This window comes from Leptodactylus fuscus, chromosome 3 (genome assembly GCF_031893055.1).
Source record: "Leptodactylus fuscus isolate aLepFus1 chromosome 3, aLepFus1.hap2, whole genome shotgun sequence".
In the NCBI taxonomy this organism is placed as follows: Eukaryota; Metazoa; Chordata; class Amphibia; order Anura; family Leptodactylidae; genus Leptodactylus; species Leptodactylus fuscus.
The window spans coordinates 98,031,011-98,053,995 of record NC_134267.1 but is presented as its reverse complement, the minus strand read 5'-3'; the positions used below and the strand labels follow the sequence as shown (position 1 = coordinate 98,053,995).

At 41.3% G+C, this 22,985-nt stretch overlaps 1 protein-coding gene across 1 annotated transcript in view; it reads left to right on the top strand.

Moving 5' to 3' along the window:
- The first annotated feature begins 373 nt into the window (after positions 1-373).
- The window catches only part of NKAIN2 (sodium/potassium transporting ATPase interacting 2), a 624,215-nt gene continuing 601,603 nt past the window's right edge, over positions 374-22,985 (top strand). Inside the window, exon 1 of the mRNA XM_075268078.1 lies at positions 374-831. Within this exon, the coding sequence (XP_075124179.1) occupies positions 778-831 (54 nt within the window). The 5' untranslated portion in view covers positions 374-777. The remainder of the gene's footprint in view (positions 832-22,985) is intronic.

Here is a 22,985-nt window from a genome sequence, read left to right as displayed (position 1 = left end):
GGTATTTAGAAAATCAGATTTAATCTAAGCATACAGCAAGTTGCTTTATTTTAAATGGATGTGATACAGTATGTATTAAAAATTTCATATTAAACGTGATCAGCTCCTCCCCATTGATAGGGTTTGCTGTGTATCTATTGTATGTGATTCCAGATATATATAGCCTATATAGGTATTCAGAAAATCCTGTAAATCCTGCTTATCAAAGTTTGACTTGAGCTGATATTTCTGTATGTGTAAGCACACACCATGCTTTGAAACCTCTCCACAAGGTTGATGCTTTGTGAATCTCCCTATGGATCTCTATAGCAGATGTGTGAATGGCATAGGATGAACTGTCTATCAGATGACTATACAACCAAGACAAGGAGGAGAAAGAGGTGGTAAAGAAACTGAGAGAGGATTCCCCCTTGTAGTCCTCCTCCTCTTTTCCTCACACCTCCTCCTTTGCCTTGTGTGGATGAGAGCATCCCTCCTCTGCTGCTTGTGATCCAGGCTCTCTCATTGCTTGCAGCATGCAGGGAATGACATGTTGCCAGGCTGCTGCTTCTTCTATGAGCTGCCTCCAGCCCTGGGATATGTGAGCAGCTGTAGAGATCAGCAGCCTCTGGTGTCCTGCCTGATCCTTCTGCTAGCAGTCAAGGTATTCTGTGGCTGCAGGTGACCTCCTAGGTCCTAATGCCGATCATTGCTGAGAGACCAGCACCAAACACTTGCTCTTTGACTTGACTGGGAGGCTACTGACAAGGAGTACTGGACTTCAGGCTTTTGGAAACCATGGGTTTTTGCAGCGGCAGGTGCACACTGATGTTTATCTGTGGGATGCAACTGGTAAGTGACACTGGCTCTGCTTCCCTCCTGCATCTGCTAGCATTGCACTTGTGTATGGACAGCATTGGAAGCAGTTTTATGCATTGACCGGCTGGTTTGCCATTTGCCAGAAATAGTCTTGTGTCCTAAAAGACTTCTGTTCACATTGTTCCCTGCAAAATATGATGAAGAAGCAGAGACCTTCACTATCACACTCATCCTCCTCCACAGTCAGACAAGAACTAGTTAATCCTCCAGACACAAGCAAGGTTCATTTGCCTGGGAGAGTTCCCGTTAATAGAAGTGGAATAGTGAAGCATTGAGGAGGATGAGGAGGGTGAGGAGGATGCACCCTGTGGTGGCAGCTCAAGGGTAACCTATAGGGTAGCAGAGGTGGCTGCTGATTTACATACAAATCTATGAATGGTTAGTAAAAGCTGAATGGCACAGGGCAGATATGTAAATGATGGATATGGAGGAAGGATATGTATCATGCCATGTAATCTGGCTAGGGTGTATAGGATTTATGACCATATATTATTTGAGTAGTGGTATTGCTGCAATATCAAGTTTTCTGCATCTTCTAATTGTTAGATTGAATTATAGCAGTGGTTGTGGATAACATATGCACTGTCTGCACAAACTTGCAAATATGGAATGTCATAAGTTATGAAAAAGAAAGAAAAGACAAGGCCCAAGGGACATTTACTGTAGCTCTCTGCAATGCTTGACAAGTCATGTGATGTGGGCTATTTGTGTAATTGGGTGATATTGGAGCTGTGGTCTAGTGAGCCTAGAGGAGTACTAGAAGTCACTTAGCACAGCTATGCAGTGTCTCCTATGATTTGCTGTATGCAGTGAGTGGAGTTCATTGAAGATACCTTGAATAAGCAATGGGATGGAAACAGCACTGTGACCTTATTGTATGTTCTCAGTAGATTCTCTTCACCTTCCCTACATGTTTATCATGCCAGCCTTTGTTTAATTGGCATGATTAATACGTTTACAGTCTAAAAGGAGCAGAGTTGCATTGAGTAGAATAACACTGGGATGTGTGCCAATGTCCTTTTGTTTGCAGTGTTGCACTCCCACAGCTTTAAAAGCATTTTTTATTGGCTAGAAGTAGTCAATACTTTGTGTTTTCAGAGCAAACCCTCTTGAAATGAATTATGATTCTGTAAAACAATGCAATGCTAATAGAGGTTTGTGGTTTCATCTATAGGCTATGTTATCATTTCTGTACTTTATCTATAACTAGTCTATAAAACTGTGCAATTCATTTAGTACTGTAACAATTCGAACGAGGATAAAAGTCATTATAATGATGGTACTGTAACTTCTATGAAGTTTGGACATTTCCAAAATAAACCACTAGTTGGCAGCAGATATATAAATTATCACTACAGTCAAATGTTGCCTTAAGTTTTAATTTCTTCTTCATATTGAATCATGTATCGGGAAAATTCCTTCAGAACTGTCCACAATGAAAGAAGAATATGTCTGGTAACCTATCAATCTAACAATGGCTGGTCTTGTTGCATACTTTATATTGTGTTGTATCAATTTCATGTGATAGTATCCTTGTTATTTGCAGATGTAACAGAGTTAGCTTTATATGAAATATTATTATTATTATTATTATTATTATTATTATTATTATTATTAAATGCTGTCTGTGGTTTTACATAGGAGTGCATACTTAGCTCTTCTAACTCAGTGAGTTCTTATGGTTGAAAATATAAGAAAAAAATAATTTTGTTGTTTCTATATCAAGACCATGGATCCTATAAACCCCACTCCAATGTACATTATTAGGTAGCTTCAGAACTTTCTATAACAAATTTACAACTAAAGGTAGGTTCTCAAAGGATGAGCACAACGGACATTAATGGCAATATAGTGACTATTGCAGATGGAACCCCCCTCTGTTTACCTTCACTCTAGTGTAAAAAAAAAAAACATTGCAGCATTCTCTTAGACATCCACAACATAAAGAAAAAACATTAATTAAAAAACGCTGTGGAAAAAAAACCTGGAGCCCTATTTTGCGAAAACACAGCATTTAACTGTACCTGATAAGTGGATAGAATTCAGGCTAAGACAATGCATTGCGGAAATCCAGATTTTTTGTTGCTTTTTTGTTGCTTTTGTTTTTTGTTTTTTTTGTTTGTTTGTTTTTAAACCAAAGCCAGGGGTGGATTGAGCGGATGGTAGAAGTATAAGACATTTCTATATATTCAATTCCTTTTGTAGCCATTCTTGGTTTTGGCTCAAACATTTTGGCAAAATCTGCAATAAAAAAGCTGTAATTTCGCAATGTGGAGTCTTAGCCTAAGTATTGCAGATTTTGTCAAAGGAATGATTTCGATTTCATTAGTATACTCAGCTTGGAGAGTGTATTTGTAGGAATGGTTTTCCCATTGGTTGCTTGACATGAGATCTTCCTAGATAATGGTGATTCGAGCTGCACTACTCAACTGATATAACTGTCATATCCTATATTTAGACTGGGGCACAGTTGGGGTATTCTCAGTATGTTAACCACTGTAAGATCACCAGTTGCAAACACATTGTTAGGTACAGTAGTAGTGTAACATTTAAAGAAATTCCATCCACACTCTGCAGGAACAAACCTACAGCCCAAGTTATGTAGAGACTGGAGACTCTTAATAATTCAAGTGTTTCTTATGCCAGGGGGAGGAATTGATTAAGACTGCTGTAAGAGATGCCAGTCTTAATAAATTCACCCATTGTTTTTAACGTTGAAACCCTTTCTACCCTCGCACAACCTTTCATTTTGCAACTCATTCTATGTATCATCATGCAATAGATATAAATGGTTGCTGAGGTTTAATATCGACTCCTTTTTTAAAGGGGGAAAGCCAGGAGAATATTGCTCTTTAATGGTGTGTTGTGATGGAGAAGACATTGTATACCTTTACTCTGTACAACAAATACACAGATTTTTACAGGAATAACAGTGCAATTGTGGCAAGTTGCCATGGCTTTAACAAAACTGCATATTACATTCATGATTTAGTAAATGCGGTAAAAAATTTCTTAAAGAATTGCTCTATGAGAATGTGTGAAGGGACTTGAGGCAGCCTGGAGAAGGGAGATACTACTAAACAGGGCTCTAGCTTGTATTCTGGTAGATCAAGTGACAGAAGGATCACAAGTTGTGGTGCTGCTGCGTGTCTAGAGAATGACAAGGGACACTACAGTAGCTTACTTTGCCCTTAAATAATCGGCCGGCTTACGTTTCTCCTTTAGGCTTTGCTGTACATTTTAATCTAATTCTTAGGATGCCACATTAATGGGGGCATTTTATCAATAGGAGTCTGACATTGTTCTGTCTACATGTGCGCCCAAATTTATGCACTACATTTACAACATATTTATGAGCAGTGTGCACAAGAAAGAACAGAAAAATACGACTGGCTCGACATTTTTGAAATTTTGGTTTACAAGTGTCTAACTTTATAACACATCTATGAAACAAAATACAACAAATATGGCGAAGAGTTTCATGTGCAAAACATGCGAAGATAAAAATGGTGTAAACTTAGGAATTCACAAGAACTTTGTGTTCCATAAATTCCCATTGTGTGCTACATATTTTCCTTCTCAATATGCTTATTTTGTAACCAAAATGATAGGATTTTTGTTGCTTGCCCCGAATGTTTGTTCCTTACAGCCTCGAGTTAATATGTGGACATATTTTGTCTGCATATTTTGTCTAAATGTTTTACGCCAGATGTCTCATGGTGAAGCTGGACACTTTTCGTCGGATGGTATTTGAGTCAGAATTTTGGAGCTTCTAGAAACACTTCATATTTATGAAGGTCCGTAAAACAGATTCATAAATATGTCTTAAACTTTGAACAGGATTCATAGTTTAAGACATTGCAAAGTTAGGCAGTATAGATAAATGTGCGCCATTGTATATATGTAAATGCAGATCATTATGTAGTATCACAAATACTAGATGAATTTATTTCCTTCTATATTGTATTTAGCTGAATATTGTATAGTTATACTATTATATAATGCTGCTGTTTGTTAATGCTACAGATGCTTTCATTGTAAACCACCTGTCAGTGGATGAATACTCACAGGTGGCTGAACGTCTGGTACATCACCATGAACCGGGGTCTGCGAAATACTCACTGAATACAAATTATGATACCAGATCTAGGTTTTAACAAAACTACTGGAATTTTGCTGTTTGCATCAAAATCTTTATACATATGCATTATACTTTCCATGTGTGGCGTGTAAAGTATATAGGAAGAGATTGACACCTAGGACCTGAAAGAACCCACTAACATTTCATAACTCAAGTAAATGGAGATTTTAGGAAGCACAAAATGCTTATTATTTCTATGGATGTTGCACAAAAAGGCTGGCGATTAGTCAAAGATTGTTCGAAATATCCATTCTAGTATCTAAGGAACTTTGAGCAGAAAAGTTTTTGCTCTAGACTAAACATTTTTTTTAGCATTGCCGTTGCTGACCTTTTTATTACAAAAAATAATTCGCTGGTTTGGTTAAAGTGTAAGTGACGTTTCACTTATTTCTGTACTATTATGTGGGGGTGTTTGGTGAACATTTTTGAAATATATTGTATTAACCTGTTTTGCTTCCTGTTAGTAGATAGTTTCTACAGTTCTCCCTACCAACGATCTAACAACCTGCTATTTGAGTATACAGTCTCTCACTAAATCTTAAAGGGGCTCTATCATTGGGAAAAGTCATTTTTAGATAAGCACATCCTTGCATAGTCTTTAGAAAGGCTATTTCACACCTACCTTTTGTATGTAAATTGCCTCAGTATATTTTGAATAAGTCTGTTTTTTCCATATGTTAATGAGCTTCCACCGTGCAGCGGAAGTGTCTGTGATCACTGTCTGCTCTATGTGTATATATAGCAGAGATGAGTCGTCAGCACAGCAGCCTCTGCTATATATACACATAGAGCAGACAGTGCACAGAGACAACGCCGGTGCACGGTGGAAGATCATTAGCATTTGAATAAAACGGACTTATTCAAAATCTACTGAGGCAATTTACATACAGAAGGTAGGTGTGACATATCCTTTGTAAAGGCTATACAAGGATGTGCTTATCTAAAAATGACTTTTCCCAGTGGTAGAGCCCCTTTAAGGAATTGTAACCCAAGGTTTTGGGATACGATTGCTTTAAATTTAATGGCTGATGGTATATCGAAATAGCAGGTTGTGCTTTGGGTCGTCCCATGGCATCAATCTTTTTTTAATTTGATTCTATCCATTTTTGCAGAGAAGTGTGTGTGTGTGTATGTATGTATATATATACAGTTAACAATCATGTATAGTCACCTACTTGTTAGCCTTATAGATGGCATATACATTATAGGTCAGGAACAAAGTGACACTTTGATCATTTTTAGTCTTTCAGTATGATATGAATATGCCATTCACAGCCAAGACTAGTGCGCAGGTAGAATTCTCAGATGTTTGTGTCATGGTCATCTGTTAGCTAGTGGTTACTGAAATTCTACTGCACCAAATTCCTATAGATATAGAAATACATTATACATTATAGAAATAACCATCCTTCACCTAGGATGAGTTCATTACCCTATAGGCAGTTTTTCCATTTGCAGAAGAGAATAGTGATAACAAACATTTTGAGGCTTGAGGTCATGGCCAAATCTTTGCGAAATCGCCACGATCACGATCTGGGTCAAAAACTGCTGCATTTTACAATATTTGCAAAGTGAATGAGATTCTGGCTAATCGTAAAATGTATTGGGATAAATATAACAGTCCATGGAGTCTCATCTTCCTCTGGTTTGGTGACAGCTGGACACGTATTGGGCAGCGATCTCCACAGTGGCCTCTTCTTCTCCCAGTAGGATGTAGAGTTTCCTCTTCTCGTCTGCAGATATGAAGTCTGGGATGTGGGCAGAGAGTCTTTGGTAGTAGACGGCCCTCACAGCTGAGTATTTGGTGCAGTGTAGCAGGAAGTGGGTCTCGTCTTCTAGGACCCCCTGGTCACAGTGCTGGCACAGTCTCTTCTCCCGTGGCTTGTACGTCTGTCTGTATCGCCCCGTCTCTATCTCTAGGTTGTGGGCGCTCAGTCTGTATCGGCTCAGGGTCTGTCTGTGCTTGGGGTGGCGTATTCTCTCCAGGTAGGTGGCCATGGTGTAGTCCCTTTGTAGGGATTGGTACACGGTGAGTTTCTTGGAGTTATTTATTTCGTTTCTCCATTCTTCAATGTACCGCTCTCTGTTTGCCTCTGTGGTCGCCTTTATTTCGGCCTTGGTTATCATCTGTTGGAGTTTTTGGTTTGGTGGTTGGCTGCTGTTTGGTTGTTGAATGTCTGGTTTGCTCAGGTGGCTTAGCCAAGCTTGGTGGTGGTAGGAGTCAGGCTTGCTCCCCTGGATGTGTGCCTGGAAAGCTAGCGCCCTCTTCTGTATGGTGAGCCATAGGGGGAGTCTGCCTAGCTCTGCCCTGCAGGCTATGTTGGTGGTGTTGCGATGGACATGTAGCAGGTATTTGCAGAACTCCAGGTGGAAGTTCTCTGTTGGGCTGGAATCCCACCTTGACTGGTCTGGGTAGGTGGCTGGGCCCCAAACCTCACTGCCATAGAGAAGGATCGGGGAGATGACAGCGTCAAATATCTTCATCCAGACCCTCACCGGTGGTTTGAGGTGGTACAGTTGTCTTCTGATGGCGTAGAAGGTTCTGCAGGCTTTTGCTTTCAGGGTTTCTATTGCTGCTTTGAAGCTTCCTGATTGGCTGAGCTCCAGCCCCAGGTAGGTGTAGCTGTTGGTTTTCTCCAGTGTGGAGCCGTTCAGTGTGAATTGTGAGGTGGTGGAGGCTTTATTGTGGCCCTTCTTCTGGAATACCATGACTTTGGTCTTCTTCTGGTTGATGGGTAGGGTGGGATCTCAATCACACCTATGGGAACACTGACGTTTTCTGTTTGGGTATGCTGGGAACAGACAGCAGAGGAAAACTTTGTAGAGTTTCTGTAAAAAGCACTGCAGAAAAAATTGTGATGTGTTCAGGACTTTTTGGCTGCGGCTCGCTACATGGGAACTTGTCCTTAAGGTAAATTTCCTATGAAGAGAAGACTGCAGTACCTTTCTTCTGCTCCATATTCGACCAGAGCACAGCCAGGTTGAAGATGTGCAGGACTGCCCATTCACTTCAATAGCCAACAGCATCAAGCTATCTTCAACACTCCCATTGAAATGAATAGGGGTGCCAACCACCACCAGCGTTGCACACATTCAGACTGGCTACACTTAGGTTGAAAGTGGAGTTGTAAAAAAGTCCTGCAGTCTTCACGTCATGGTAAAACACCTTTAGGGTCCATTCACATGGAGTAAACGCAAGCTCATTTTGGCAAAATACACATGTAAAGAATACACGTGTAAAAATAAGACTCTCATTGACTTCAATGACATTTTTTTATATGTGTAAAAAAAAAACATGTCAAAATAAACGTCGTGTTTTTTGGCACGTTTTTTACACGTGTAAAAAATGACCGAAGTGACAGGTGGTGGATATTCTGTCCCTGTATCTGATTTTATATTGCAAAAACTGTTTACGAGATGTTGAGAAATGGTTGTCTGCCATTGATTGACCATATGCTGCAAATTCATAGACGATTGACGGGATTCCAATTGCCTCACTTTTGCCAGTATTCAATTTGTGGTTATCTCTGTAGGACAGGTGTCAAATTAACACATCTGGTTTATGGTTGTCTTCAAAAGGCCCTGTTTTGTGTCAATATGTCTACCCTTGAAACATAAACGTATTTACTTTGCCATCTTTCATTAAACCACATTTCTTATACATCAGCTTTTCTCTTATTGGACATTATTTCTTTATTCAACATGAAAAGCCACCTGATATGGAAATACAACAATCTATGTTTTTCTGCCTGTCTAGGTGGTCTCTGCTCCCTGTTTCCCAATGCCCCTGTCTGCCATGTACTGTGTCCCCAAGTTGGATACCTTGCATGCTGATGTCTAACTACTAAACTGCATGCCAAACTGGCCCCCATTCCCTGTGCTGGCCCTGCCCCCTCTGACAAGCCCTGTGTCCTCCCCGAGATACCTTGGCTAATGAACTACTTTGAATTTAGTTTCTTCTGAGTGCCAAGATGGCCCTGTCCCTACTACCTGTGGTGGCACCACCATTTTGCTAAGTACTACGTCTTTCCTGCAGCAAAAGTAATTGAATTAAACAAGATACTCTGAGGGTCCGTACTGTGTCTTTCCTTCAGTGAAAGTGTGTGAAGTCAGAGACCTCGTAGGCCACAAAAAAGGACCCAGACATATGTTTGACATTTGTGCTATAGTAGGTGCAGACTGGCATAATGCTCTAATAAGATGGGAAACAGAGTGGATTGGCAATGAGACCATTGTATTGATTTAAGTTCCTTTCTTTAAACATCTTTTTTTATTGTATATTTGCAAAGTTGGCTTTATGGGACTCAAACACCTATGGCATGTTGGGAGTTAATGGTGGAATGACAACCATCACATGTGTGATATTGCTAGGGATGTGTCCCTTCAATGTGTGTGGCCTGGAAGAAGCATGGAACAGATTTGAAATAACCATTGCCGCTGTGTTTACTTACATACAAGCCCTAATTTATGATGGAGTGTAACAGATAAAGTATAAATAAGGCCAGGGCCCCACGTGGTGTAACTGCAAAAAATGTTGAGTATTACAGTTTTTGCAAAGTGGATGGCATTCACTAGATTCTACAATGAAACACTGCAGAAATATATCCCCATTGGAAATGCTGCAATTTCCAAAACCATCATGTTTTTAGAAGTTGTCAATTACCGGTATGTCTATTACGTCAATTATATCTAAGGAAAACTCTCTTTTTCCCTGCGGCCATCTTCCTGGGGTCTTAGCCTAAAATGGACTTTTCATGGTGAATGCCACAGCTATTCTTATTTCTTAGATTTATATGTTAACCTATGACACAGATTTATAGAGTTGGTATTAACAAAGGGGAGTAAGAAAATTGCCCCAAAAGACACCCCATTATTAAGGGTTCAGTTTTAGACATACAATAGATTTGTGCTTAAAATTGTGCCTTTTTATAAGCCTAGCAGACTGGGTTGAGTGAGGAGGAGCGAGACCTTCACAGTCTGACATTTTTAAGATTACTTATAACAATTCTCTGATGTAAGTAGAGACGTGACCTGAAACTCTTGGGCCCAATACAGAGTGTATGGTATATATATATATATATATATATATATATATATATATATATATATATACATATATATATATATATATATATATATACCGTATTTTCCGGACTATAAGCCGCACATAAAAACCTACGATTTCCTCAGAAATCGTAAGTGCGGCTTATAGTCCGGTGCGGCTTATATATGGATGGAAGCGGCGGCAAAGACTGCGTGCCGCTTCCATACATACATAAAAGGCACCGTAAGGGTGCATTCACACTACCGAACGCCGGCGTGTATCACAGCCGTACACGCCGGCGTTACAGCAGGGCTGCCGGACACTTCCTATTCATTTCTATGGGAGTCGGCATGCGAGCGCTCCCTATAGAAATGAATGGAAAAAAGCAGTCCATTCATTTCTATGGGGAGCGCTCGCATGCCTGCTCCCATAGAAATGAATAGGAAGTGTCCGGCAGCCCTGCTGTGACACCGCCGTCCTGAAAGAGAACGTGAAACTTACCCAACGGTGCAGGGCGGGCGGGCGGGCATTCAGGCCTCCTCTGCCTCCGATGTTCCGTCCTTCTCCTCCGGCGCTCGCTGATAATGGCCGGGGCGCATGCGCATAATGCTTCTACTGCGCATGTGCCCTGGCCATTATCAGCTTGCGAGCGCCGGAGGAGGACGGAACATCGGAGGAAGAGGAGGCCTGAATGCCCGCCCACCCTGCACCGCTCGGTAAGTTTCACAACATTACGGTTGGGCTCTATCAGCATGATTTTGCTGATAGAGCCCCTCCTCGCCTGCCGAGCGCTTCCAATAGAAGCGGCTGGCACGCGGGGGGTTAAGCGGCCGCTGGCAAAGTCTGCCTGCCACCGCTTTCAATAAGATATAATGCGCACCGGACTGCGGCTTATAGTCCGGTGCGCCTTATATATGAACCGAGACGGACTATAAGGCGCTCATGGGCAATGCGGCTTATAGTCCAGTGCGCCTTATAGTCCGTAAAATACGGTATATATATATACATATATATATATATATATATATATATATATATATATATATATATATCTTTCTTACAGTACTTGGAACATATGATATTTTATTTTCCAGTCAAACAAAATAGTGTCAGGGATACAACATTTTCTGGACAATATAACAAGCTGCATAGGTCTCACACAAGCCGGCTCACCAATTATTTACTGCATCTTTGATCATACTGGTTCATAATGTCAAAACAAGATTTTCCTTTGGTTGACATATCATTTCCTAGGCTTGCACTTCTGCAGAAATAAGAGCTTTCCTACTACAACTTGTGTATCCAGTCCAGAAATTAGCCGTGTATGCAGAAGTGAACATTAAGCTGCAATTTACTTTACATGATGTGATTTATATGTACTTTTCTGCTTCATTATCATTGCTGGTACAGAAAAGCATGAAAAATTATTTTCTGCTACCTCAGGAGATTCTCCAGATCATGGCAGCAGAAAAACACATCGCGGTGTATTGCATAATGTATCCTGATCTCAGTCATTAAATGCTTTCCTAACATTAAGTCACTTGTGAATCCGTAACTTCGCTGCTATTATTAGTCATTGACCTCTTCGAGGTTTTCTTTGCTTAATGTAACATTTCATGTTCCCAATTGATATACTAGAACAATGTTAGCTAGCCTACAATTACAGATACAATTTGTTATGCTAAAGGAAATGGAAAACTCTTATTTACTGTATTGCCAATCCTATGGGGATACTTTGATCATACTTGAATGGGAATGTCCCGCTGTTGGCGTATGACCCATGATCTTCTCTAATCTACAGGGCAATTTCTGATACAATGTTATTTGGCAGTCCTGGACGAGAGGCACCCAATGAAATGAAAGAGCATTTGTTCATTGATTTTAATGGTCGCTGACAGGTTGTGACTGATGCTGCTGTCTGCACTTAGTAAAATAGAGGGGTTTCTGAGCGGGATGGCCTTCAGCATATCCTAACAGGGTGCCTGTAAAGGAATCGTGCATAGCAGACAACCCCTTTAAGGCCACACTATCTGCAGCTAGTTACTAACCAAAAATGTAAAAATGCATCTCCATGTTTGTAAATTGTCACTTCCTAAGGCAGGATGTACAGTCACCAAGTAATGAAATGAAAGACCAAAAGTCAGATACGACAGACCTTACATAACAAATATACAGTTTACTGGCAGAGCGTCTAATCTTTTCTGTTTAGCAAAATTCATGAAAAGGACATAACTTCCTTGTCCATTGCCTGCAATATAAAGCTTCTTAAGGCCTGTCTGCTTAATTCTCTGAGCCGCCTGGCCCCACACAGCTATAATCAGCTCTAAGCTTTGTACTATATCTTTATATCCCACGAATGCCAATCCAAGTTCATTCTGTAAAGAAAACATACATGCTAAGCATTTCACTTCCCATGGGAACGGAAAATCTATTTCTGTGTGATATAACACACCACAAAATAGCAGATCAGACGTCTAGCACAAGCATATTTTAGTAATGTTATTACAATATTTGGTACAAGGTGCCTGGAATGAATTAAACAAAGCATTATAAAAGCGATTTTTAGAGTGCTGGAATTGAGTTGGGTTTTAAAGCATAAGGGTATGTTCACACTTCGTAATTTGCTGCGGATATAAAGAGTAGAGTGATGCAGGGGTCTGCCTCAATTCTTCTTTATTTTTCACTCTCTGAATGGGTCTTAAGATTTCATGGCATAGGAAAAACTGAATGATAGCGCAGGATGAAATGGCAACTGATGAGGCTTGACTGCTACATAGGTGTCCAGGGTTCTCTACTTCAAGCTGAGAGGGGCATCTGGAGCTGACCTATAGATTATAGCTGTTGTGACAAGAGCAGTGGTAACTTCAAGGCTAATAGTAATAGGTGAAATATATGGTTAGACATGGCCGTGCTCTTCGAAAGCATCTGACTCCTGGTATAACTAGTGAGAGAAGTCTGACCTACCAGCCTTATCTTTAAAGGGGATTGTCTTCACACAATACAATTGAAGTTAAGGGGGAAGTATTATCAGGAAAGTGATGTACAATATCTTCTCTTTGAACCAACGACCCAAAGAGACCAAAATCGATTACTGTATGTTGGATGCCACATCAGCATATTACCCATATCCAGATTAATAAAACAATCTTGGAACTATACACAAATCTACCATACACATAACCATAGCTAGCCTTCTCTCATTCTCAATCCCCATGGTGGCCCCCTTTTTTCCAGATTAGGATACTCCCATTATTCTTTGTCCCCAGCTTGCTTCCTCTGGTCCCCAGTATCTTACTGGTTTAAACCTTTGTTCACAGTGGTTTCATAATGCTCATCCTGTATCCGCATCTAGGAGTCACGACTATGAATCACAAAACCATGCCTTTTGAATGTAAACAACAGTATGCTGATTATGAAGACAGAATTCTGCTTCTCAAGGGCTCCATTGCATCTAAAACTTTTACATTGGCTAAATTTTATGTGCCGAATAAAGGACAAGTGGCCTGGCTACTGGCAGCCCTTCAAACTCTGAGCCTCTTTGCGGAAGGGACGGTCATCTTGGGTGGTGACCTAAATTTATCATTCAATTGTGCCCTTGACTCTTCCTCTTATCATCAACCTTTTTTGCAAAAGGCTCTGAAGAAAATTCTGACTACCCTGCAAGATTTGAATCTCGTGGATGTCTGGAGATTACAGCACCCCACGGTCAAAGACTATACGTTTTATTCTGTACCGAAAGACTCATATCACAGACTGGATTACCTATTTGTTTCCAAAGACATTTTACCCGGGGTATCTTCTTCTGATATTGACCCTATAACTGTTTCAGATCATGCCCCAATCCAGATTGATCTATTGCTCTCCCACTTGCCCAGACCTGATTGGACTTGGAGATTGAACGAAACTCTCCTGGACTCTGCTGAAAACTTACAATCTCTTTCAGATCAATTGGAGGAATATTTTGCCCTAAACACCTCAACTTTGATTAACTTCACAACTGTCTGGGACGCCCACAAGGCCTGTCAGGGGGAGCCTTATTTCTCTCGCCACTAAGGCCAAAAAAATCACGCCAAAAAGAAATAGATGACTTGTTGCACCAGATCTTCAGCATTGAACGAACTCACAAAAAATCTAAACTGTTGGCGGCACAGGCAGAATTGACTACTCTTCGGGAGAAGCTCTCGCGGGCTCTTAACTATAGAGCTGCGAAGCTTCACCTACATTTCAAAAAACTATTATATGCTCACGGAGATAACGGAGGAAAACTCATGTCCAACTTGATTTTAAAAGAGAGAATGAAATCCTTTATCCCTAAAGTGAAAAATCCTAAGGGTGAGACATGTGTAGCCACTGAGGATATTGCCGATGCCTTTGTCTCATTCTACTCCAGTTTGTATAATCTTCCCACATCCTCAACTCCCGGAAAAGATAGATTATCTGAAATACATCATTTCCTAGACAGCCTTTCTCTGCCTCGCCTATCTGAAGAATCAGCTTCCTCTTTGCTATCTCCTGTTTCCCTTGAAGAAGTACTGGATGTGCTTAAGAACTTTGCCAAAGGGAAAAGCCCAGGGTCTGACAGATTACCTCTCCAATATTATAAGGAATTTTCACAGATCTTAGCCCCTCAGTTCTCCCTCTTTTGTAACTCCCTTCTAAAGGGCACCCCTCTTACCAATCAAACTCAAGAAGCCCACATTGTGTTGATTCCAAAGGTAGGGAAAGACTTATCGCAATGCGGGAGTCACAGACCCATCTCCTTGCTAAATGTGGATGTTAAAATTTGGGCAAAGATTTTAGCTAGCCGTCTACAACCTCTTGTACCTGCTCTAGTCAAGGATGATCAAGTTGGCTTTGTACTGGGGAGAGAAGGACGTCATAACACAGCAAAACGGCTTCCTCTCATACATTTGGCCCACAAATGCAACCTCCCACTGGTTCTCTTGGGAGTAGAGGCAGAAAAAGCATTTGATAGGGTGGCTTAGGATTTCATGATTGCTGCTTTGAAAAGGTTCGGTATTCCTGAGAAATTCATAATTTCCATACTTACCTTATACGCAAATCTGACTGCCCGACTGAAGGTCAAGAGTACACTTTCCAAGAGCTTCTCAATCTCCAACGGTACCAGGCAAGGTTGTCCACTTTCACCCACCTTATTTGTTTTGGTTTTGGAATCGCTCTTGCAGGCAGTCCATAAAGACTGCAGAGTCTCTGGTATGTCAGTGGGAGAAGTCTCCATTAAGGCTACAGCATTTGCAGATGATGTATTATTTGCGGTAACTAACCCAGTGGATGGCCACCCGGCCCTGATGGACATTCTTCACTCATATGGATCCTTGTCTGGCTATAAAGCAAATTTTTCTAAATCAGAAGTACTAAATATTACACTCAGCCCCTCTGTAGCAGCTTCTTTGGAGAAAGTTACCCCCTTTGTGTGGTCACATGCATCTCTTAAATATCTGGGTATTTGACTGACATCCTCTGTTGAAACTTTATACTCCGCCAATTTCCCACCTTTGCTAGATAAGCTGAAACATGCGTTTCAAGGATATGAGGCTCTACCGCTGTCTTGGTTCGGGAGGAAGAATCTTATTAAAACCTTTCTGTTCCCAAGGATCTTGTATAAGCTAGCCATGCTGCCGATTACAATCCCAAATTCTTTCTTTAAGTCCCTGGGATGTATTATCACAAGATTCATTTGGAGGGGTAAATCTCCCTGTCTCTCCTGGTCGCAAATTACTAAACAAAAGAGACTGGGCGGTATGGGCCTGCCGGACGTCCGTAAATATTATGCTGCAATTCGTCTCAACTGGTGGACTGACCTGGCTGTTCCTCTCATATCTAATTTGCTGCCACTCTGCTGCAACGCAGTATGGACTTTTCCCTACATGCTACCTTGTGGTTTCCGGATAAATACTCAAAATTGGTAAAATCTGTTGCCCCCCCTTACTCCCGGCCGCCTCGTCTGATTGGTCTGACCTGTTTGAAATTCTTATGCCACAGGCTGCGCCCTTACATCCTTTAAACCTCATTCCACATCTGTAAGGTCTGGACATTACCACTCATGCTGCTATGTGGAACAAACTTGGGTCACACTCTACATTTGCTCCTCGTCAGGTCTGCTACCACTCTCTGAGATATTTCAACTACTGGCTGATTTTCCTTGGACTTTCCTTCATGAGCAATACCTGCAGGCTGTGTGCTATGACCTCCAGCAACGATTCTCCCTCCGCATTCAACTCACTGAGTTCGAGAAATTGTTGGCCTCCAAAACTTCCATTCTGCACAAGGTCTCACATTTCTTGCATCGCTTCGTAGATCCACCTACATCCTTTAAACCACCATTCATTGCAGCTTGGGAAAGAGAACTTTATATTTCTTTATCTGTTGACGACGTTGATACTGTTCTGTGCACCTCTCATGGCTTCTCTCCATGCATTTGCCTTCAGGAGAAAAGTTATAAATTGCTGTACCGTACCCCAGAGTGGCTGTACAAACGAAATTTACACACAACTAATAGATGCTGGAGATGCTTATCTGGACTCCTTGGTTGCTCTATAAACCCTGATTTGGCCATTATCTTACTCTTCTTACCTTTCTCTTTCTTCTTCTTCTTCATGTTTCTTTCCTTACTTTACCTCTTTTTCCTTCTTTTTCTTTCTTTCGCCGAAGAGTCTTTCATATATACGGTTGTGCTGTACATGTATTTTGAATTATTTATGGTTACTATGCTATGCTTAGGTTGCTATTGCCACCTCTGATTCATACTGTACAGCATATGATCATATGATACATTTGTACTGTTCTCTTCTATACCACTTGTTCTGAAAATAAAATAAAAACTCAAAAAAACAAAACAAAAACCATTTGCTCCATGTAGTTTACCTCTTGGACCATAGACTGCCTCTATTCATATTGTTTCCCAGCTTGGCAGTCCTCTAAATCTTGGTTCCCAGTATGCATGACTGTCCTATTATTCCTGGTTACCAACGTGGCTTATCCTTATATTCCTGATCCATACCAGGTCTGTTTTTCCACCTCATTACTAATCTCAATAGCACTTTTGAGGTTCTCTTGTTCAGCAAGTATGCAAGTTTTTTAGTGTGACATGACATGGGCTGCACCCTCCCCTTCTCTGATGGTAGGTATCCCCATTTTATAATGCTTTATGGTGCTGTAAATGTGCCTTGTTCTGCTGTCTGTGCTCCAATAACATATTATAATGCAGGAGCTTTTCTCTCCTGATGCCCATTGGAAATCAACTACTTGTTTCACTGTGGTGGTCATAAGAAAAAGAAAAAAAACACTTCCAGACAATTCCCGTAGCATATGAAATAAGTCCAATATGTCACCTTTCTCACTTAAAAAGGACCTTTCATATCCTCCTGCACATGCGGTTTCATATCCCACTAGAAAGCCAACAGTGCGCTGAATCAGGGAACAGTTCCCTTCTGACAGTGGGCAGAGATCAGTGCTGAAACTAATGGCACCGGTATCTCCAGCCCCGGAGCACCGAATGGGTAAGCAGATAGTGCACTGAATACAGCACACTGTCGGCTTTCTAGCGGTATATAAAACCTCATTTGCAGGAGGACATGAAACGTCATCTTTAAGACTGAAAGACTAACAAAAGTGATCTTTGGTTGAAACGATAGGCGGTCTAGTTGTAGAGGAGCAGCTTTTGCAAAGTATAATGGGGAAAAAAATTGGTTTGGTAGTGTTCTCAAATGGGTGTTCTTCTGCAATGTTTCACTGTATTTCTATGCTAGTGTATACATATATTTTTGGTGTTTTTATGTGATAGTCCAATTTAGTTTTCACACTATTAAAACAAAAAGCTGATATTCCCTGTTCTCCATAGCTCATTTTTTTAGTAGAGTTGTGCTGCATCTACAGGATAAAGAGAGCGATCTTATTATCTTTGGGAGGTGAGCAAGGAAATAACATCTGGTTTGTTGCTGGAAGCCCAGCATCAGGTGTCATAAAGCTGAGGATTCTGAAGTTATTTGGCTAAGATACAGGATGACAATTTTATTTAGACATCGTATGGCCAATATATGTAGGTGTTATGAACAGGGCCAGCTTCAGCTTTATGTGGGCCCTTGGGTGAGAGAGTTACAGTAGGCCCTCTTTTGCCGCAACCTCATACACCCCAAAAAAGGCTGGGGATACATGGTAATCTTAGCAACAATACAAGTCACTGTGCCATCTTGTAACAATGTAAGTAATGTAAAGAAATGTCAGGGGACTGAACCTCACTCATAAAAAAATTGTACAGTGATTAATATTTTTTTGAGTGAAGGGGTGGACCTCTACTAGCAATGCAAATTCATTGTGTACCCCAATTTAATAAGCACCAATGATAGCAGGGATGACATTTTTTTAACAGTTTTTGCTATTTTTTTTTGTAAAATACTAAATATGTTATTTAATGTGTTGTAAAAACTGTATTTAAAATATGTCTATTGTAATAGTTATTGCAATGTTATCTTTTAACTACCAAATAAAAATTCTTACTTTTCATTTTCTGCTGTTGCTTCTTTTGAAAATGTGCTAAAATATACAGATACAGTATAACGGTATATACCATTGCTGTATATAAACAGTACTAACCTCTGCCCGCAACTTTGTATGCGTGTTGTTTTCCAAATGCATATGTCTAAGTGGTGGGCAAGCAATGGTTCCGCTTCCTGCAATGAATGTAATGGATGTGCAGTATGTGTTGTCGCACAGAACGGTGGCCAAGCAGGTTTACTGTCAATCCATACAAGTCTGTCAGAGGCAATTTCTGTATCTCCCATAAGATTATATGGAGCAACAAATTCGCTGCTTCCTTTGAGTTACCATCTTTAGAATACAGGTACACTTTATGGCAGACTATTTATTCTGTAAACAACCCAGACCTGTCATAATACTGTTAGGCTTCCTCTGTATCTTGTATCCTGCATGCTACTATAATGTTTATGTTTTGATCTGCCGGGCATCTTTCATGCTTGTATCTGGAGCCATACTTAAATAATAGCTCTAATGTAATCTGGCTTTTATTTTTCCTGATCAGAATTCAACACTTGAATAACTTTTCTTAGGTCTAGACTTAAGGCCGTGTGTTTTTATGATGCAAGTCCACTAATATATTTAGTTTCTCAGACACTTTGTCTTACCAGGTGCCAAAACTGCTGGGAATGGAGAGGTGGACATGATGCATTTTTTTCCATTCACTTCTATGGAAGTATTTGCTCAGTTATATTTGAAAATCCCATAAAAGCAGATTCAAAGATAATTGCATGTATGGCAACATCCCATTAAGTGAGCTGTGGCACTATGTGGGATAGGGGTTCAGGTGATCAGGTTGGGATAGGGCTTCATGTGATCAGGTTGGGATAGCTCTTCAGGTGATCAGGGTGGGATAGGGCTTCGGGTGATCAGGTTGGGATAGGGGTTCAGGTGATCAGGGTGGGATAGGGCTTCAGGTGATCAGGTTGGGATAGGGGTTCAGGTGATCAGGTTGGGATAGGGGTTCAGGTGATAAGGTTGGGATAGGGGTTCAGGTGATCAGGGTGGGATAGGGCTTTGGGTGATCAGGGTGGGATAGGGCTTCAGGTGATCAGGTTGGGATAGGGGTTCAGGTGATCAGGTTGGGATAGGGGTTCAGGTGATCAGGGTGGGATAGGGCTTCAGGTGATCAGGTTGGGATAGGGGTTCAGGTGATCAGGGTGGGATAGGGCTTCAGGTGATCAGGTTGGGATAGGGGTTCAGGTGATCAGGTTGGGATAGGGGTTCAGGTGATAAGGTTGGGATAGGGGTTCAGGTGATCAGGGTGGGATAGGGCTTTGGGTGATCAGGGTGGGATAGGGCTTCAGGTGATCAGGTTGGGATAGGGGTTCAGGTGATCAGGGTGGGATAGGGCTTCAGTGATCAGGGTGGGACAGGGCTTCAGGTGATCAGGTTGGGATAGGGGTTCAGGTGATCGGGGAGGGATAGGGCCTCGGGTGATTACGTGAGATAGGGGCTCAGGTGATCAGGGTGAGCTAGAGGCTCAGGTTATCAGTGTGGGATAGGGGCTCAGGTGATCAAGGTGGAATAGGGGTTCGGCCTTTATAATGTACAATTTGAAATGGAGTCTGTCCACAAGAAAATGGTAATATATGTAATCCCAGTACCCTGTAGTGTTCTGTACACACTTTATAATATGCCTTTGAAATTTAGCATTGCATTTGCATTACTGAGAAAATTGTAGTTTTATCCACATGTAAATTAGGTGAAAAGGGCATTTAGGGTGTTCTTATCCTCCTGCTGTAGATAACCTCCCCTAAGCAACTCCACTGACTGACAAACTCCTTTTATACCGTATTCTTCATGTATTATATTTAATTTTCTCAACAAATATGTATAAGAAATGAAATAATGTGGATATATTGTATATTGTACATAATAAAGTTGAACAGCATTTACGATGGTAATATTAGGTTTTCCTGTGATTATCCTGGGTACATGAAAGTACAATGGTGAATATAGTATTTACTCTATGTTCCAGCTTGGTCCTTTTAACCTTTGACCTCCTGCTTGGAAATCATTGTTTATCTAGCTTGAATCTTTTCCTTCTGTGTAGCTATATTTTGACAATTCAAGACCTTTACAGCCATCATTCTGCAGGCCTTCATTATCACTTGTTTTCAAAGCATTGAAGAGAAATGTGAAAGTAACCGCATCACATTTTTTACCCACGGCACTTCACTGAAAGTCTGCAGAGTTTTACTCTCTGGATTCTAGACTTCAATTATACATATATGGAAAACGCCAGCGTTTCCGTAGGTATAATTGCCATACTGCAATTTACAAAAAATACAATGGTTTTTGAAATCGCAACATGTCCGCTGTGGCTATTTTTCTGCAGTGTGTGCATGGGATTACCCAAAATCCTATCCAGTTTACCATTACTGAAGTGCTATCTCCTAGATCTGCACATCGTACAGTGAAACCTCCAGAAATTACACTCAAAAGCTTTCTTGTAGGGATACTGTCTTAAAGCAGATGGTCAGTTCCCTACTAATATTATAAATGTGAAAGTTTGTGTGTTTATGTTTGTTCTCCAATCATGGCAAAACGACAGAACCGATTTGCATGAAATTTCACACATACCTGCAATGGCACCTGGAATAGAACTTAGGCTGGTTAGAATCCCTGTGTAGGGTAGAGGACCCGAGATGACGTCATCTCAGGTCCTGGAGCCGTTGTCCGATGGGGCTGCGGTCTCGTGTGGGTGGAGCTGTACAGCAAGAAGTGAATAAAGTGGTGTTGCAGTCAGGTAGCCGAGCATGCCCACCATGGCTACACACATACACAATGCGCATAGGGGGAGCCACCAGTAAGCCGGGGGTGGGGGTGCCGGGACGTGTGGAGGGGTGGGTGCGGGGACACCCGGGGGGCTGGTTGCCGGAAGCATGCTTGGGGGGGTTGGGTAAGGGGCGCGCAGAGGGGGGGAACAGGGGGAGCAATGGTAGCCTGGGGGCATGTATTGAAGAGTAGGGTCTGGGGGCACAGGTGGGGAAAAGTGCCATGGAGAAATGGGCATGGGGGACAGGGGTGCTCAGGGGGGGAAGGGGCATAGGCGAAGGAGGGCTGGCGCATGGGGGGGAAGGGGCAGAGTCGCGAGAGAGAAGGGGGGCTGGGGGCAAGCAGTAGGTAGCCCTGCGCAGGGGGATAGCACGGTGGCGCATGGCGCCGATCATACACAACAGCACTTGGCTCACTATACGCGGCTCAGCGCCAACACCAACCCTCAGACGGTCGTGGGCGGATGCTAGTGCATAATATACGGTATTAATTGAAAATTTGTTACAGAAAATGTTTGTGCATAAGGTGGTGCTCTTATTAAAGAGGTGATCTGACTGTATGTTGGGAAGGAAGAACATACTGTATGTATGCTGAAAAAAAAATCTAATCTGACAGGTAAGAGAAAAGCTAAGCTATTTAATAGAATATGTCTGTCTTAAACGTAGCCATACAGGTTAGATTAATTTAGGCTGAGCCCACAAATTTGGCTGAGACGTCTGGCCATCTAATGTGTAAGGCCTCCATAGAGAATGGCTAATCCTTTTGTTTCCAGGAGAGATACGCCACCACCAGGGGTGGAAGACGCTTATTCCCCTCTTCCCATTCACAATACATGCACATGCTGAACCAAGCATGTATGGATATAGTGGTAGGGGGTGGGCTAATTAACAACAGCTTCTGAATCCACAAAAAAAAAGACTCTCCTCAATGATTTAGTTAACAGACGATGGCTTCTTCTTGAGACAACACCTTAAATCGAATAGTCTGGTTTGCCTACCACTTCTTTTCGTTCCTATAGCTGGGTGATCCTTGACATAATGTTCATTAAAATCAATGGTTGTCCATTTATTTTTAGCGATGTCTGACTGCAGCCTTTCACCTCAAATTATAGTTCATTTTCTATTATAGAAAAAGTGTACATATCAGCATATAGTAGTAGGAAGCCATAATTAGCATTGGCATGGCCATGACATACTTTACAGCTGTAACTACAGAAATATAAATATACAATATATATCACGTATATAAACATAACCTGATTATTACACTTCCTTTGTGCTGACAGCACTTTATATAATCAATTAATTTCTATGTGCTACTCATCAGCATTAAATAGTGCACATCTGGCAAGTCTAAGATCTTGGCAATACAAGTATATATACAAGCAGAAGCATAGCACTTTCTTATACATATTTGAATAAAAAACAAATACAGATATTGAAATGCAAGTAATTGATATTGCTTGATATTGATATTGTTTGATATTGTGACCTTTCTTCTGGAAAGTCATAGAGTTATCATATTGCAGCTGACGAGAGGGCAAGTGGGGTAATGAATGGAAACCTAGTGAGAGAGGAAAGACAGAGGTACAGAAGAGAATACAATCAG